We start from the raw sequence: 15,195 nt of genomic DNA, 5'->3' as shown, positions 1-15,195 counted from the left end.
AAAGAGAAAAAAAACGGGGGCGCGGAAGAAAGGGATCAGAAAGGGGGAGACTGTTGGAGATGCGGAGGACCACCACCATGGCGGTTTATTTCCAGCGACCACGATAGCGCATGCGGTATCTACAAGAAGGAGAGAGATTTTCGAAGAAACAGAGATAACTAATTTTCCGAGTGATAGATGAGCGGCCGGAAAAAAGTTCAGCTTGTAAAAAATTTAAATAATTTGTTTACAGTTGATGCAAATGTGTAGGAGGTATTAAAGTAAATTGAGTTGCATCGGGGTAAATTTTAATTTTTCCTCCCCTTGATTGAAAGATGAGCGAACCGTAGCGAAATCGTAGGTGACGTACAATACAACGCAGGAAAATTAATTATTTCCCAGCTAACGCCTAACAGTTGCATAACATTAACATTATAATTTCTCACTCAACCATATAAACGTATAATGTAACACATATTGTACAACGTAACAGTTACAATCATTGTTGAATAAGAACTTACAACGTTGTTACATAACTGCTGGTGTTTACTGGGTTAGCGTTCATGCAACATTGAAACCAATTGAGATTATATACTAAATATACATATAACAACAGTTATAACCAAGTCAAACGTACGTGAGAAACTCATTTATTCAAGTTGCAAAAAGAGAAGAAGTAAAAGAGTCGATAATATATTTTACGACATTTAAATTAAACTTAAGGAATACCGAAAGGTGAGGTCTCTGTCATATTATATGTACAAACTTGTACGGTCAGGAAGATAATCAAGGTAATCGCTAGCCGAGATAATCGCACAAACCGAGTAAGTGTCCAAGCGCATTTTGACTTGGACTGTAAATAACGTCATGTCGCACAATCAGCCATACGCGCGGCAATCAACAAGCAAGCAAAGTAGATTCTATTCAAGACCGGTATTGAAGGATCGTGACAATTCGATCTCTTTCGCTTTATCCGAAATTAATCACAGTTTTTTCCGATGCCGGAAACGTGCGTGAATGTAATGCGCGCGTGTGGCTACAGTATCCACCACCGTCGAATTTTTATTCCTCACAATAGCGTCGCAAACCAATCCAATTGAGTGCCGCGGGTGGAGACGGCGAAAGAGGGGTGAAAATCGCACTAATTACAGGGAGGCAGTAGATAGCGGAACAGCGGGGCTACAATGATACAAAGCCTCAATCACGTTGAATAGGGCAAAGCGGGGGGTGCGCTTATCGGCTAGTTATCAGGGCGTGATGCTCGGGGAGCGAAGGTATCAAAGGGCCCAAAGTACCAAGTAATAAGTGATTCGCCTGGTATCGGACGTCTGCGGATGAATAATGGCAGTCTACGCGTAACTGATGTAAACCAAGGGTCGAGACCGGCTCAATTATGCCGAGGTCAGTACCCGGTGTTACACGGACGTGCTAGGAGGCCACGAGCCAATTACCATTTGCACATTGTCAAGAGTAAAACAAAGAGATCATTTTCGCGTCCGTGTCCCACCGAGATTTCATCTCAGCGAAATTTTATCGTTCCGACCGTGCAAGCCTACGTAAACTGTGCTGGTTAAAATGACTCGGGCAGCGTAGCTGCTCTTTCTTCGCCGGACACGCAGGCTGTTTAAATTTACGATTTCCTTGCCCGCGCAACCCTCCTATTAGCGTGGGTGATATCGCAATCGATTATTGCTCCGACGTTGCTTTCAAACAGGATCAACAGAATTATGTCTCTTCCCACGCGCGCACGTAAGCTCATTTTCCCTATACATAATTTACGTGGCTTGCAGTTTACATGAAGTACACGGGGAAGTCTAACTAATGTAACGCGAAGAGCAGGGATGACTTTGCAGCCCGGGGCGTAAATTTTCGTCTTACCTCAACGCCTCGTCGTCGCTGTAATCGACGTCGGGCTGCACCGGGGGCTCGTTGGAGAAGCCGCTGTCGTTGCTGCTGTGGAGGGACGTCATCGCCGGAGGTGGCACCGGGGGCACGGGCGGCTGCACCCTTCGCCCTCCAGCCAGCACCACGGGCAACGTGCCCGATGGACGGATCTGAAAGGCAGACGAAACGATTCCCTCCGCGTCTCACCCACTCCGCATCCCAATCAATCTTGGGGCTGCGACGTGTACACGTGAGAGCGTTCTACGGTAAAGTTTACGCCAAGTTTACCCGGACTGGCGCTCTGAGGAAACAATATCGGCGGAAGACGTCGGAACAGCCAGAAGGAACCGCCGAAATATTATTGATTTTTCAACATGTATTTCCACATGCGGGACTGGCACCGAAACGTTCGGAAAGATTTTATGCGATAGACGCGGACGTTACGATTCGACGGCAGATTGAGATACGAGCTGGGTAACATAAGCGACAAATAACCGCGAGCGTTTGCCAATACGTCGATTGGCTTAAATGTGTGGAAGTGCGACATGAATGAAACTAGCTTTTCTATAGCAATCAACGCAATTATTGTGAAAATAAAGTTTTGTGAAAGTTTTAAGGACGGTAGGGGGGGGGGGGCATAAAGTTTCGAAAGGTAATTTCCAAAATTTCAAGTAGAAAATTAATTAATTCATTTTGCATCATCAGATCGTAAACGCAACGTCGAGAAAAATGACGGAAGAAAGGATCGAACGCGTAGGGGAGTTCTTCTCCCTGCACCACACCTTAGAAAAACTAATCCAATTAATTTCCTAGAAGCAAAGCATTATTCTGGGTAAATAGCTCTTCGAGAATTTTACCATTTAACGTTTACGGGAAAAAACATACTTTTGAATGTTAACACTCAAAACTTGAATGTCTTTTCCGTAAGGGAGCATTAAAAAAAAATTCTCAAAGAACCATTTACTCGGAATAATTATCTTCCCTGGGAAATAGATGTGGTCAGATTAATTTTTTTTAAGGTGTGGAGTCCCTTCCCGCGTAAATTTTCATATACGTAAGCTGTTAGAATTATTATAAGATCTCCAGCCTTCAAAACCTTTTGTCCTCCCCCACCCCTTAATAGTTTTATAATAATTCTGCTAATTACTACAAAACTATATAGCGTTTTCGTTGGACTGGGTAAACTCCTACGCGTTTACTCGCTGGTTTACTGTCTTACTGATTTCGATTGACGCGCGGTTGGAGTCGCCAAGACGCTGCCGGAGTTGGTCGGCGTGCCGGCGTTGCTGCTGCTGTTGTTATTGTTGTTGGCATTAGTGCTGTTGTTAGCGGAGCTGCTACCGGCGCCGATGGTTCCACTGGATGGTTCGTCGATACTGGCCGGGGTGACCGGCGGTCGTGAGGGTGGCGGCTTACACGGAGGTATGGCTTGCGGCTCCGGAGTCCTACCGTTGCTCGCTCCGTGACTCGGCGATCTTCGCATAATTAAATAGCGCAATGCACGTGAAAATCCGGGATACTAATCCGAGGGATTATCAAAAATCGGTCGACAAGTTTAAATTGACAGTACCACTCAGGTTCACAAGTCGATGATCAAATATCGGTTGTGAGTTTTAGGGCCGTTTGATTTGATGACGACTGGATCCTTCATTGATCTTTGCAAGAAGATCGATAGAGATCCGCGTAATATTTTGTCGATATCTTGTCGACGTATATTTAACATCTATAGATGAATACATGTCAATTTGATATACAGAAGATATCGTTTCAGCGTCGACTAATTATTGATGATTTAGTCGATACACAGGGTGACTCTGAAAGGCCGCCCACTAATTACATAGCGTTGTTTCTTATTAAAAACTGAGTCGAAAAGTCCTGAACCATTTTTCTCTGTAATGCTTAATAGAAACAACTTGTTGAGTTAAGTCGAACGAATTAACGCCGATCTTTAGCCGGGAGCACGTCAATGAACCACGCGCCTAGTAGTGTACGTCGCAAACTACTAAGCACGCGGCTCATTGACGCCCGGCTAAAGATCAGCGCGAATTCGTTCGAGTTTACTTAACAATAATTCCTTTATTAAGCATTATAGAGAAAAATGCTTCAGGACTCTTCGACTCAGTTTTTAATCAGAAACAACGCTATGTAATTCGTGGGCGGTCCTTCAGAGTCACCATGTATAGTAGATATCATATTCAAGTCGAATCGATAAACGGAGATGTTGATTCGACTTCAATATGATATTATTATAATTAAAATATAACTTAGATTGTGGTCACCTATAGAATATTGTCCATATATGATCTCACTAGATTCTTCATCGACTTGTGAACCCGGGCAAACGCAATGCTTTAAACTTATCTGATGTTTTACCGTCCCGAACGATTTAAAAAATTGAATTACAATTTTAGTAGATTTTCCGAAGATAATATTTAACGACGGGATGAGGTGCCGTGCAAGCAAGTTTGAATCTGTTGGTGTAATTTGGGACTATCTGCGAGAATGTTTACCGATTTACTACCCCGAATGCACGCGGGATTTCAACGCGCGGAATGTTTGGAGTTTGAAAGGTTAATAACGAGCGACCATAAGTGCGAAATTTCGGCATTACTCTACCCGAGGACCGGAAGGTTTACTTACCCCAAAGTATCGTCGATTATGATTTCGGTGTACGCCAAGGGAAACCACCCCGTGCTTTGAGTGCGCAGATTTTCGCCGAATTGCCATCCCTTCTGGCGGTCTCCTGGCAAAAAAGGGGTGGAAATATGCAAATCCCCGAAACTCGCTTGCGCTCCGGTCTCATTAACATTTTCGCAATGGTGGCTCTTTTCAATTGTAAACATGAAAAAAATTTAACCGGGAGAAAAGAGCAAATAACAAATTTATCTCGTTGCCGCTAAATATCTCCGGTGCGTGCAAAACACCGTCGGCATGAGCTCGAAATTACAGTTAATTACAATGCTATTAATTAATTATTCTACGCTAAATATTAACAATTAGAAAACTAAATATCAATCGAAAACGGATCATCTCATTTTGGTATCGTCGATGTTACGAGTAATACCAACACGAGTCCCAATCAAGTGGCGTATTCCGCACGAAAAGATATTAAAAAAAAGTAAGATGAAGCAACGTATCTTCATCTCTCCTGGCGCGGCCGCCGACCTCTGCTCATTGCTCGATAGCCACGAGTGCCACAGTTCTAGGACACTGTGTGTATCTACAACGTCACGAGATCAGACTTACCCATCAGCGCGATGAGATCACCCTCCAGAAAGCTCAGCTGATTCTCCCCCGAGCTGAGATAGGCGAAGAGAGCTCTGGCAAGGGGGGCGTCCCCCCAACCCCCGGCGCCGACTCCGGTGCCACCCGCGCTGCTGCGGGACGTCGGGGGCGCCATGGATCGAGGTCGGGGTGGGGTCTCTGGAACCTCTGGAAACCAGAAGCGCTGTAACTGACCGAGCTCGTGAACGGCGTGGAGGCAAAGTGCGGCGCGGATGGGAGAGGGGGGGAGATGAGGATGAGCCTGGGATAATGCGGGGGTAGTTTTGGGGTGAACCAGGGCAATTAGGTCAGCGTACGATAGGGACGGCCGAGGTGAATGTCGAAAGGAGAATGGGCATCGCCCCCGCAGGGACATGGAGGGACATGGAGGGACAGAGGAGGAGGAGGAGGGGATGGAACTCGCGAGAATTGTCCAGAAATATCAGCGGTGTATTATTAATGTACGGCCATTCGTACGTCGTGGTAAATTAATTCCAATTCGCGCGAGTGTACGCCGGTACCAAATGCGAGGCAGCGACGTTGATTTCCGACGTTGAATCGTCCCGGCGGGCGCGGTAAGATTAATTAACGGTTTAAATGCAACGTCGCGATAAACGCGCAACGAGAATATTTATACCCGCCGCGTGTATTTATAATCGTATTTATAATTATCTGTTTTTTTTTTCTTTCACTTCGCTCTTTCGGTCTCGGGAGGGAGCAGAGGGGCTCGCCGTAAAAGCGGCGCGTGTAATGACGAGCGTGATGGATCGGCGTGACACGCGACACCGCGGCGATGAAATGCAGTCTCGGGTCGCGTTGCACAAACGAAAGCATATTCCGTTTTTATTGCGCGCGGGACCCGATTCCGGGACGCGCCGGAGAGCCTCGGGTTTCGACGCGAGTCGTCCGAATCTGATCGCGGCTGAAATTTATACGACCGGCGCGACAGGTCTCGCGAAAAGCGAGTGGAAACGTCAGCGCGAATGGCTCCATTTCGCCGATTTTTCTCGATTGTCCCTGACCAGTTGACAGCCCGTTGCCGCTGTTGTTGCACGGTAGCACGCGATGCACGGTACAATGGACGGGCGATCCGAAGATAAATCATTCCGATTCGAATGAGTCGTGTATTTTACGCTCATACGCATTTTAATTGGAGCGGAGGGAAGTTATTTAACGTCATTTAAAATCCAGGCCTTACGTTTAATAACGTCATTCCGCTAATTACGTTCATTAAACCAACTATCCGAAAGGATATCTGCATTATAATAATATGCAATATATGACAGTTTAATTGTTCCACGTGCAATTACTGAATTATTTGGCCGGCTATATGCCGTTTAGTTTAGTCCAATTCAGCTTAGTTCGGCGCAGTTGCAAATTAGTTTAGTCGAGAGTTCGGTTAATTTTATCCCCCAAGTGCAAGGATGGTTGATCCGGGGAGCGGCGAGTTTTCGGGAAGGGCGCGCGTAGCCCGGCGCGAAAAATCGATATCATTGTCGCAGAAAAAAGAAAGGAAGCGGCAGAACCGACGTACCGGGGCCAAGGGATAACGTCGAGGCGTGCAGGTTGGCCTCCGACCTTGCTCTGGCAAGAGCAGGCGGGAGATGGAACGCCGGGCCGAGATGGCTGCCGGACGACGGTGGGTTTCCGGGTAGCGGGCCCAGCCGTAGCTCCAGGCAGGAGCTGTCCATGCTCCGTGTCTTTCGCAAATGTGAGCTCATCGTCGTCAGCTCGGAGCCGCCGTTCTCCTCGTCTTCTGGCCAGAACGACGTTTGCTGCGAAAACGTAGATTCCCATACAACTGCAATTCCGTGACACGCCTCGGCAATATGCCTTGACGATATTTTTCATTATGTATATATGATATGTACATATACTCATATGTATAGTACGTTACGATCTGTTAAAACCCTAGAGCAACGCTGCAGCTACGACATACAAGTACATAGAGAGTCTCTTGCCGAAGAACAGAAGGTCAAGAAGTTTCTTTACTTTTACCTCCATGATTGTCCTTTTTGAAACAATCGATTATTGCATATTATTGTTCTTACAATTTAAAGTTTCTGGAACATTAATTAAAAAAATTTATCTCAACGTCTTCAAAAGTATTGAATATTTCTTAGAAGAGAAGTGTTTTCCGTGGGACACGTACGTCCCATCTACTTAAAAAAATCATATCTTCCATAAAAAGCAACAAATTGACTTCGTCAAGGTCTCATTTTAAAGAGCAAGGTAAGCATTTAAATACGCAAAAATTGCTGAGGGCAGCCCTTCAGCTACACACCCTGTCAAAAAATGTCCAAAGTCACGAAAAGATAAAGAATAAGCACGTATTTCAGGCAGGATTCTTTTGTTTATCTTCATGTACAAGTTTTGAAATGAAGTCAAAATTATATGCAAAAACCCCGCGAGAAAATCTACCCCTAACAGCGATAATACGCCGAAAAACGTCACTTAAAGTGGGAAAAAAACCACACAAGTTAACAACTGCATTTAAGCATATTTCTTGCAAAGTAACAATTAATAAACAGTAATTCGCGTATGAAAAAAGTAATAAACTACAATTAAACCCTCCGCCTTCTAACAATAAGAATCACAGGGGTTGAAATCGAGAATTGATGACCACCGGATTTCGACTTGTAATGTTTCTGAACTACAGGGGTGTTTCCTCTAATGTAGGGGCTGTTTGTAAAGGTAGTAATGGTCCATAAGTTTTTTACGACACATCTCCTGTTTCAGAGTATTTTTTTCCTGAATTTATATCGGAGTAAAATAACAGCAAATTAGATTACAACTTTTTCACGTTTTAGGGATGGCTTTTACATGCAGGAGTAGTTTAACAGGTAGGAAAATTTTGAAAATTTTAGCTTTACATATTTGATACCTGCTAACTTTCATCCTCCACGAGTCGAGTGTTGTCGAAGCGATTCTACATTTTTTGCACCTTTTGCCCCTGAAACTGTCAGTTCATGAAAACATTTGTGTAACATACAAATTATGTGGCTTGTATATTACACAAATGTTTTCACGAAGCGACCGTTCTAGACGCAAAAAGTGTAAAAGGTGCAGAATCACCGCAGCATCCCGATTTATATAAAGTTCTATGCGGAATCCATGCAAGAAGCGGTAAGAATGTTAATAATCTCTGCAAAAGGTATGTTGGGCAACGCGATTAAACGCCAAAAGTTGCTAGAATGAGTCATCGCGCTCTCGGAATCGCGCGAATCGCGGAGAACACGGAGTCTGAGAGACTTGCGCGATCGGCCGCGCGAATTTACCCTGAGTCTGGAAGCGAACATGTCCTCCACCGACTGGGGCAAGTATTCCCTGGTGGCGGCAACCTCGCGCCATTTATCAACCGAGGGATGAAGCGCGGCCAATGCAACCTCGTGGAAACTCGCATAGTGCTTCGCCAAGGAGCATTGTCGTTCCAGTACGAAACCGTATCGCCGTCTCTCCTGAGTCATGGCCTGTGAAAAGAACGCACAAAGGGTCCCGGGTGTTAATAAACTCGCTCCGTTAATGAATCTCATCGCGTAATCCATCATCCCCGCATCACCCCCAGCGTACTTAACTCTTATTCATCTACCGCGAAAAAAGATTCTCGCATTATATACCGCGTTCGCGTTTTTCAAAATGCGGGGGTGGGGGGAGCTTGATAACTCAACGGTGATTGATAGCGCGACAGATTTGATCACTTACATTCTTCAGACTCTGCTCGCAGAAGGAGTCGAGCTTGGTCTTCTCCTCCTCGAGGATCTGCATGTTCTTGAGCTCCTTGTCCATGGCGAGGCCGCTCTTATTGGCCGCCCTGGACTTCTTCCGCTGCTTCTTCATAGTCGCGGCCGCCTTGCTGTAGGTCTCGGATCTGGTCTTGTGTTGCTGAAGAAACTTCTTCTGTTCGCTCTGAAAGTCCGTTACCGGCGTTGCATTATTCAACGTCGCCGGAAGTCGGGGGTTCGGGGACTACTAATGTTCCTTCCGGGAACCATGATTTTCGGTGGTTTACTTACCTGGACAACTTTCGTGTCCTTCTCCAGGTTGGTCTCCAGAGGCACCAGCAGATCCACGTAGAACGCCTTTAACTGCAACGTAAGGGTCGACAAGAATGTTATTGCGCATACACGATGCCTGTTTCACCTAGCGACACTAATTAATTGTAATAATATTTTCTTTATATCACAATAACTTTCATACAATAAATGTTGTAGAGATTAATATGTTGTTATTATATAATTTCATAATTTGTCGCGCTTTCGTTATCACTCCAACAGTAACATCCATTTGGGAAATGAACGTGGACGTGGTTTGCTCACGTAAATTAATACAGATATAATAAAGTAATCTTTTTAAGTGGGAAATAATTAACGGACACCGTGCTGGGCAATAAACGTAATTAGAGGCGGGTCGAACATCCTTCCGACATTTAAAAGCGGCCTAGGGAGGAAGAGATTAAGGCGATCTTAGCGTCCTCGCGGCTGGTGCTGAGAGAGCGATGTTTCTTTATTTCCTCGCCGTCTCAGGTTCGCTCTACGTGAGCTTTAGGTGGTTTACGAGTCTCTCCCGAGCCAGACCTAATTTATACTCGCAGGAGTGGTCCTTGGTTGGATGCGTTCCGACGGAAAACGCGGCAACGACGGCGACGCGCTCTTTATTCCTTTTTATTAGCATCTCGAGAGGGAAAGAGAAAGCGCGGCAAGCAGGAGTAGTGAAAGCAATGCGTGAAATTTCGCGTAATGGGAAAAGAGTGTAATATGCCGGTACAACAATAGAATAATGGCGTAATACGAGCCGCGGCGGGACATAAAGACTCAAGTAAATGACAAACGATGCTTCGAGCGCAATTAGAAGAAGCGGCGTGGCGCGTGAGCGCGATAGCGTGGCGCAATTTCGCCCGGCGCGGCGGAGCGGGCATAATCGTATAAATAAATGGGAAATCGAATCTCCTTAGACGCGTTCGCCGAACCTCGTCGCCACAGTTCCGACCCGACATTTCGATTCTCGCCAATCTGACCCTAATTCCGGCCAGATCGCCGCGCGTCGAGACGCGAGACCGCTCGGCGTCGAAATCTCGACTCGAAAATTCGACTCACGCCGGGGGAATCAAGCCGGAGCTCTCCTCCGAGGTCGATCATCCCTTAGACCCCCCTCCCCCCTTCGCAATCAAATCACTATTTCCCCCGTTCTCCCATTTTCCATCCGGTCAAACAGCGTCGGGACACGTTCGCGCAGCACGATTTTCCAGCCGCGATAATGATATGCCTCCGTGTTTGCCAGCCACTTCGATCCATCAACGTATTAACCCTTTCGGACCCCCCGCCCGTCCGACGTCGTCCGACGTCGGGCGTTTCTTCGAGGGCTACCCCGCGCCCTTCTCCCGCGACCCTCTCGGCCAGCCCTCCCCCGCCCTCCCGCCGCTCCCCACAGGCTCGCGTTTCACGAGCAAGTTGTTTGTTTTGCAGTTCGAGCACCCTTCGCCTCGCTTTTTGTGCGTCGCTCAAAGGCAGGCGGATTGCAGTCGCTCTCGTTGCTATGGCGGCGGTGCGTGGCAAAAGAGGAGGAGGGGCGGGAGAGGGGAAGGAGGGGAGCCTGTCTTTTTTTATCCGCGTTTTTTATTCCTCCGCCCCCCCCCCCTCCCTCCTACCCCTCGTTAAACACGCGAATCTCTACGCACCGTGAATTTAATCCGCGAGCTTTTAGGGAACGCCGGCGATTTTTATTGGGAAATTCTGCACTCTTTAGATCTGATTGTGAGCGGCCGCCGCCGCGCCGCCATGCTGAGTCCGCGTGGGGACGAGCGAACGAGCGTCTTTTACCGCGCATTCCCCGGCTCGCTCCATCGCGCCTCGCCCCGCCACGTCCATCGAGAATTACAGCGCTTCCGGGAAAGCGTGGGCGAGCGGGCTCTTTCGCGCCGACTTCCGGTCGCGGCGCCGGACAGATCGGAAACCCGAATTTCGGCCAATAGCGGAAGATGTCAAAAAACGATGAAGTCTATACTTGTTTTGTTACAGAGGAGCCATGATTGGGATGTCTGACACATTCTAGGGTTATTTTACGTTACACATGTCAAATACGTATCTATGAAACGTGTCTAAAGCTACTTCGTCTATCTTACCTAATCTATAATTTATTTGAGCGAATAGATTTTTTTATACTTCTAAACTTAGTTTTAATACCATACTGTTCTCTGATTTGGTTCAAATAGTGGGGCACTGTCGATCTGTACGCAAAAGCCGTATAATTTGTGTATTACGCAAATGTTTTTACAAATTGACAGTTCTAGGAGCAAAGGGTGCAAAAGGTGCACAATCAGTCCAGCACCTCCTTAAGAGGATCCTAATAATTGAGATTAGCAATTGCTGACCTCAATCATTTATAAAGTGATAGTTTTAATTTCTCTTCTTTTTTTTTATATAAAGACTGTTCCTGGTTTTGTCCTTATGCGTACTTTAATCGTGTGGAAGAATTTTGCAATTTTATAAAGCCAATTTCAAATTTAGTTAAAACTTCGAATTGAAAATTTCAACTACCAATATCTTTTTTATTAGACTTCTGAAGTGAGTGTTTTAAGTTCTGCTATGCGGTCCGCAACTTATCCTGGTATTATTTTGTGCATAAAAGCTAATAAAAAGAATTACAAGCGCAAAAAGTATATTTGACTGTGTCGGTAAAAAAGGTGGTTGAAGGATCCCCTTAATTGACGATACGTGTGACGTAAATGAAATTTTCAAATCCAGACGATCGTAATTATCGGAGAGGAGGAAGAGGAATTGTTAGAAATGCTGCGAATATCTTCCTTAGCGAATCTCGCGTTAAAAGTTATCGATCGAAGTTATTGCGGAGATACACGTCCGCCAAAAAGCTGCAAAGTAATGCAAGCTACGTGAGTTTCGCTCGGCGCAGCCACCCTGCGCCCCGCTGGACTTGGCACTCGCCTTTCTCTCTCCCCGGAGCGGCACTTCCTCCGTCCGCTTCTTCCGGTCGCGCTCGAGATAATCTTCGTCTGGAGTGCGTTTTTCATCGGCGAATCGTGACGCAGCACGCGTACGCGGTTGTTTGTTTCTTCGGGAATTCCCCCAGAACCGGAGAGCGTTGACCCTTGCACTCGCGGAGTATCCCCAAACGTAAATCAGCTATTCTTCGTCATTTACCATATTTCGATCGATTTGCTGCTAACATTCATAGATTTCTAACGTTCAGAAGAACGAAAACCTTTTGACGAAAAGAATTATAAAAATAATCTGTGTATAAAAGGGAATTCATTCTTCGTTGAATTTTCCAAGGGAACTTTATTTTGATAAAATTTTACGTTCTTATGTTTATACCGCGACCAACTTCTTTAATGTAAAAAATTAAAAGTTTCCGTAACGTCCCTTTGCTTTTAACATTCCACGTGGTAGTCGCGGTCTTCTGTATAAATATATCGTGTGCACAAAAAACAAGTAACAGAATTCCATTATGTTTTGGCGGAAAAAGCTGCGCCGAACTTAACGTTACTTAATTACCGCGGCTGAGAGAGAGTATGTTCTTAACTTACTTGCGGATTAGATTGGATTAGGTCGCTGGAGAGACATTTTCTCAGAGAAGTCGGCTGGAACGAAATTGTAAAATACGGCAGTATGAGCGCACGGAAAAGTGGGAGAGAAAGAGAGAGTTGTAAAGTCGTAATAACCACATGTCGTTATGGTCGCAATGAGATTTCATGTTCAAACGAAACGCCTGCGGGATGTAATGTCGCCCTCGAGCCAAGCGGAGGCGAGCCGCAGGATCAAAGAGGCTCCTGCGGACTTCCGTGTACCGTACAGCCGTTCTATAGGATGTCATGCAATCGACGATGAAGAGAGAAAGAGAGAGAGACAAAGACGTGAAGGGATGTTTTCTCAGGTTCTCAAGAAAATGGCTAGACAAAAAATGGCAATGTCATTTCTAAATAACATTTCATTTTTAAACAATTACACATCTGCAATTAAGTGAGCAGATTAAATGCGACCAGTTATTTATTTCGTCTGAAGTTATCTCCGAAATTGTTAACGTTTCGAACAGCGACCCTCGAGAAGACGGTAAAAAGGATCCTTTTTATTCGTCGAATATATAAATAAGCAAAGAGAAATGTGAATTTCCACTAGATAGGCTTGGCACTAGACGATGGCGAAGAGGACATCTTTACGAATCCTGGCAGACACGACCGTCTGACGTAATCCCCGGAAATGGACGGTGCCAGGGTGGAAGACAGACGGAAAAAATGAGGGAGGCAGACAATACGCCTGCTTTTAGCTACCCCACGAAATGTCTTGGAATATTATTCGATCGTGATAAAAAGTCTTCCCAAAAAGGCTTGAAGAATCCCGACAAACGAGCGTATTATTCAAATTATTGATAGATTGTTAAGATTCAAAATCTTAACTGATTGTGAGTATTATCACAGATCTTGTAGCGCTATAGTAGCAGTTTCTTGCCGGAACGCACTCACTTCTTTCAGTGTATGGAGTATCATATTAAAATAAAAATTAGACACGAATTAATATCGCGTGTGCTTAAAAATCTTTTGCAATAATAATAAATGTCTACGAAAATCATAGAAAAACAGTTCTTAAGAAAAGAAAAATATCGAGACCTTAAAAGTTTCTCTTTTAAAAATTACACTTTTACTGTTGCACTTACGATGTTCATCTCCTGTTCCTGGATCTCCTTGTACACCTCAACGATTCTCATCAGCGCGAAACCTGCAACAAAAAACGGACCTCGATTAGACCCTCCGATCGTCCTGGGCCGGGACACCTCTCGCGAGATCGAAGCGACTGGAACTTTCGTCCTGAATTATTCAGACGCGGTTGGCGTCGCCGATACTTTAATCCAGCGCGGGGCCACAACGGCGGGAGAGAGGGGGAGGGGGTGGAGAACGAGGGTGAAGCGCGGGGGTGAGTGCCGCGACGGCTTAAAGCGGCGCGTTACGATACCCGTGGCCGCCCGCCCTCGAGTGACTTCTCTGCCGAAAGCTCGCGAAAGCTCGCCGCGGGAAAACAAATGCTCGCGCGTCGAGCTCGATCGAGAAAGTTTCCGCGGAGAGAGCGGAAACTTTTCCCATGGAGAACACTTCCCGCCACTATCTCCGCGCTCCTCTCTCTCTCCCTCTCGGATCTCGGGTCTCTGCTCAAAAGGATTTCACGTTGCTTTCGAATGAGCTTGCGGATTTCACGTTGGCGTGAACTTGGACGGGGAGCTTATAAAATAACGAAACAAAAGGAAAATAAATAAATTACCGCATCGAGCGCGGAAAGTTTCGCGGTAGGTACTTGGCGTTTACGTGCCGAAAGGAGAGATTATAAAACTTCGCCTATTCAAGCGACCTCAATTTGCAGCAATTAAAAAGTCGTGCGATACAAACCGCTCGTCGTGCCTCTCGGCAATTAAAATTGCTTTCCCCCTCCCCCCTGGCAAAACATTTAGATACCAAGGGGGTAATCGCTATAGTTAAAATGTTGTCCCACCGATTACATGATTTCATTAGATTTCATACGATTTTATCTGATTACAAATAATTTTATCTAATTGCAAACAATTTTCGTATATGCACGCTTAAAAATAGGCGACGTTGTTAAGAGCTGTTAGATTTCCTCAAAACATTATATCTTTTTGATTTTACTAATAAGTATTTGCTTGTAGAGGTAATTTCAATTAAGATTGTAGTATTCGGTTAGTATTTGTATCTACTGTTTATGGTTCTCGAAATTTGCGCGCAAAGGTGTATCAACTCACTGCCCTAACAGCAATTGCTTCAGTCTTATCATGAAAAAAATAATACGCGCTTATAGACGTAAACTATGACATATCTTTGGATATTCACTAAAAGAAGTAATTTTTGGGGGGAAATGAAAACAAGTTGAGAAAATGTTCAATGTTCATTATTGTCTAACAAGTGAAGAAACTTGACAATAAAAGCAAAACGATTGCATGGAGATTTCGTAAGGATTTAATAATGATTTCGGGAACACTGTCCCATGATTACGTTAAGTAGTTACCCCCTTGTTAAATACGGTTGACCGTTTGACCGGACAGTTTCCCGCG

The 15,195-nt window shown here is 45.3% G+C and overlaps 1 protein-coding gene across 1 annotated transcript in view; it reads right to left on the bottom strand.

The window, feature by feature from the left end:
• LOC105561455 (trichohyalin) overlaps positions 1 to 15,195 on the bottom strand; it is a 92,825-nt gene that overhangs the window by 7,823 nt on the left and 69,807 nt on the right. The window contains exons 4-12 of the mRNA XM_012011450.1: positions 13,792 to 13,853; positions 9,141 to 9,212; positions 8,830 to 9,033; positions 8,406 to 8,597; positions 6,662 to 6,902; positions 5,110 to 5,295; positions 4,504 to 4,606; positions 3,083 to 3,338; positions 1,858 to 2,033 (exon numbers count right to left, since the gene is read on the bottom strand). Coding sequence (XP_011866840.1) covers positions 1,858 to 2,033; positions 3,083 to 3,338; positions 4,504 to 4,606; positions 5,110 to 5,295; positions 6,662 to 6,902; positions 8,406 to 8,597; positions 8,830 to 9,033; positions 9,141 to 9,212; positions 13,792 to 13,853 — 1,492 coding nt within the window. The remainder of the gene's footprint in view (positions 1 to 1,857; positions 2,034 to 3,082; positions 3,339 to 4,503; positions 4,607 to 5,109; positions 5,296 to 6,661; positions 6,903 to 8,405; positions 8,598 to 8,829; positions 9,034 to 9,140; positions 9,213 to 13,791; positions 13,854 to 15,195) is intronic.

The sequence above is a fragment of the Vollenhovia emeryi genome, unplaced genomic scaffold (assembly GCF_000949405.1).
Source record: "Vollenhovia emeryi isolate VEMERY1.0 unplaced genomic scaffold, V.emery_V1.0 DF939207.1, whole genome shotgun sequence".
NCBI classification, from domain to species: Eukaryota; Metazoa; Arthropoda; class Insecta; order Hymenoptera; family Formicidae; genus Vollenhovia; species Vollenhovia emeryi.
The sequence above is the reverse complement of the archived record's forward strand: the minus strand, read 5'-3'. Positions and strand labels throughout refer to the sequence as shown.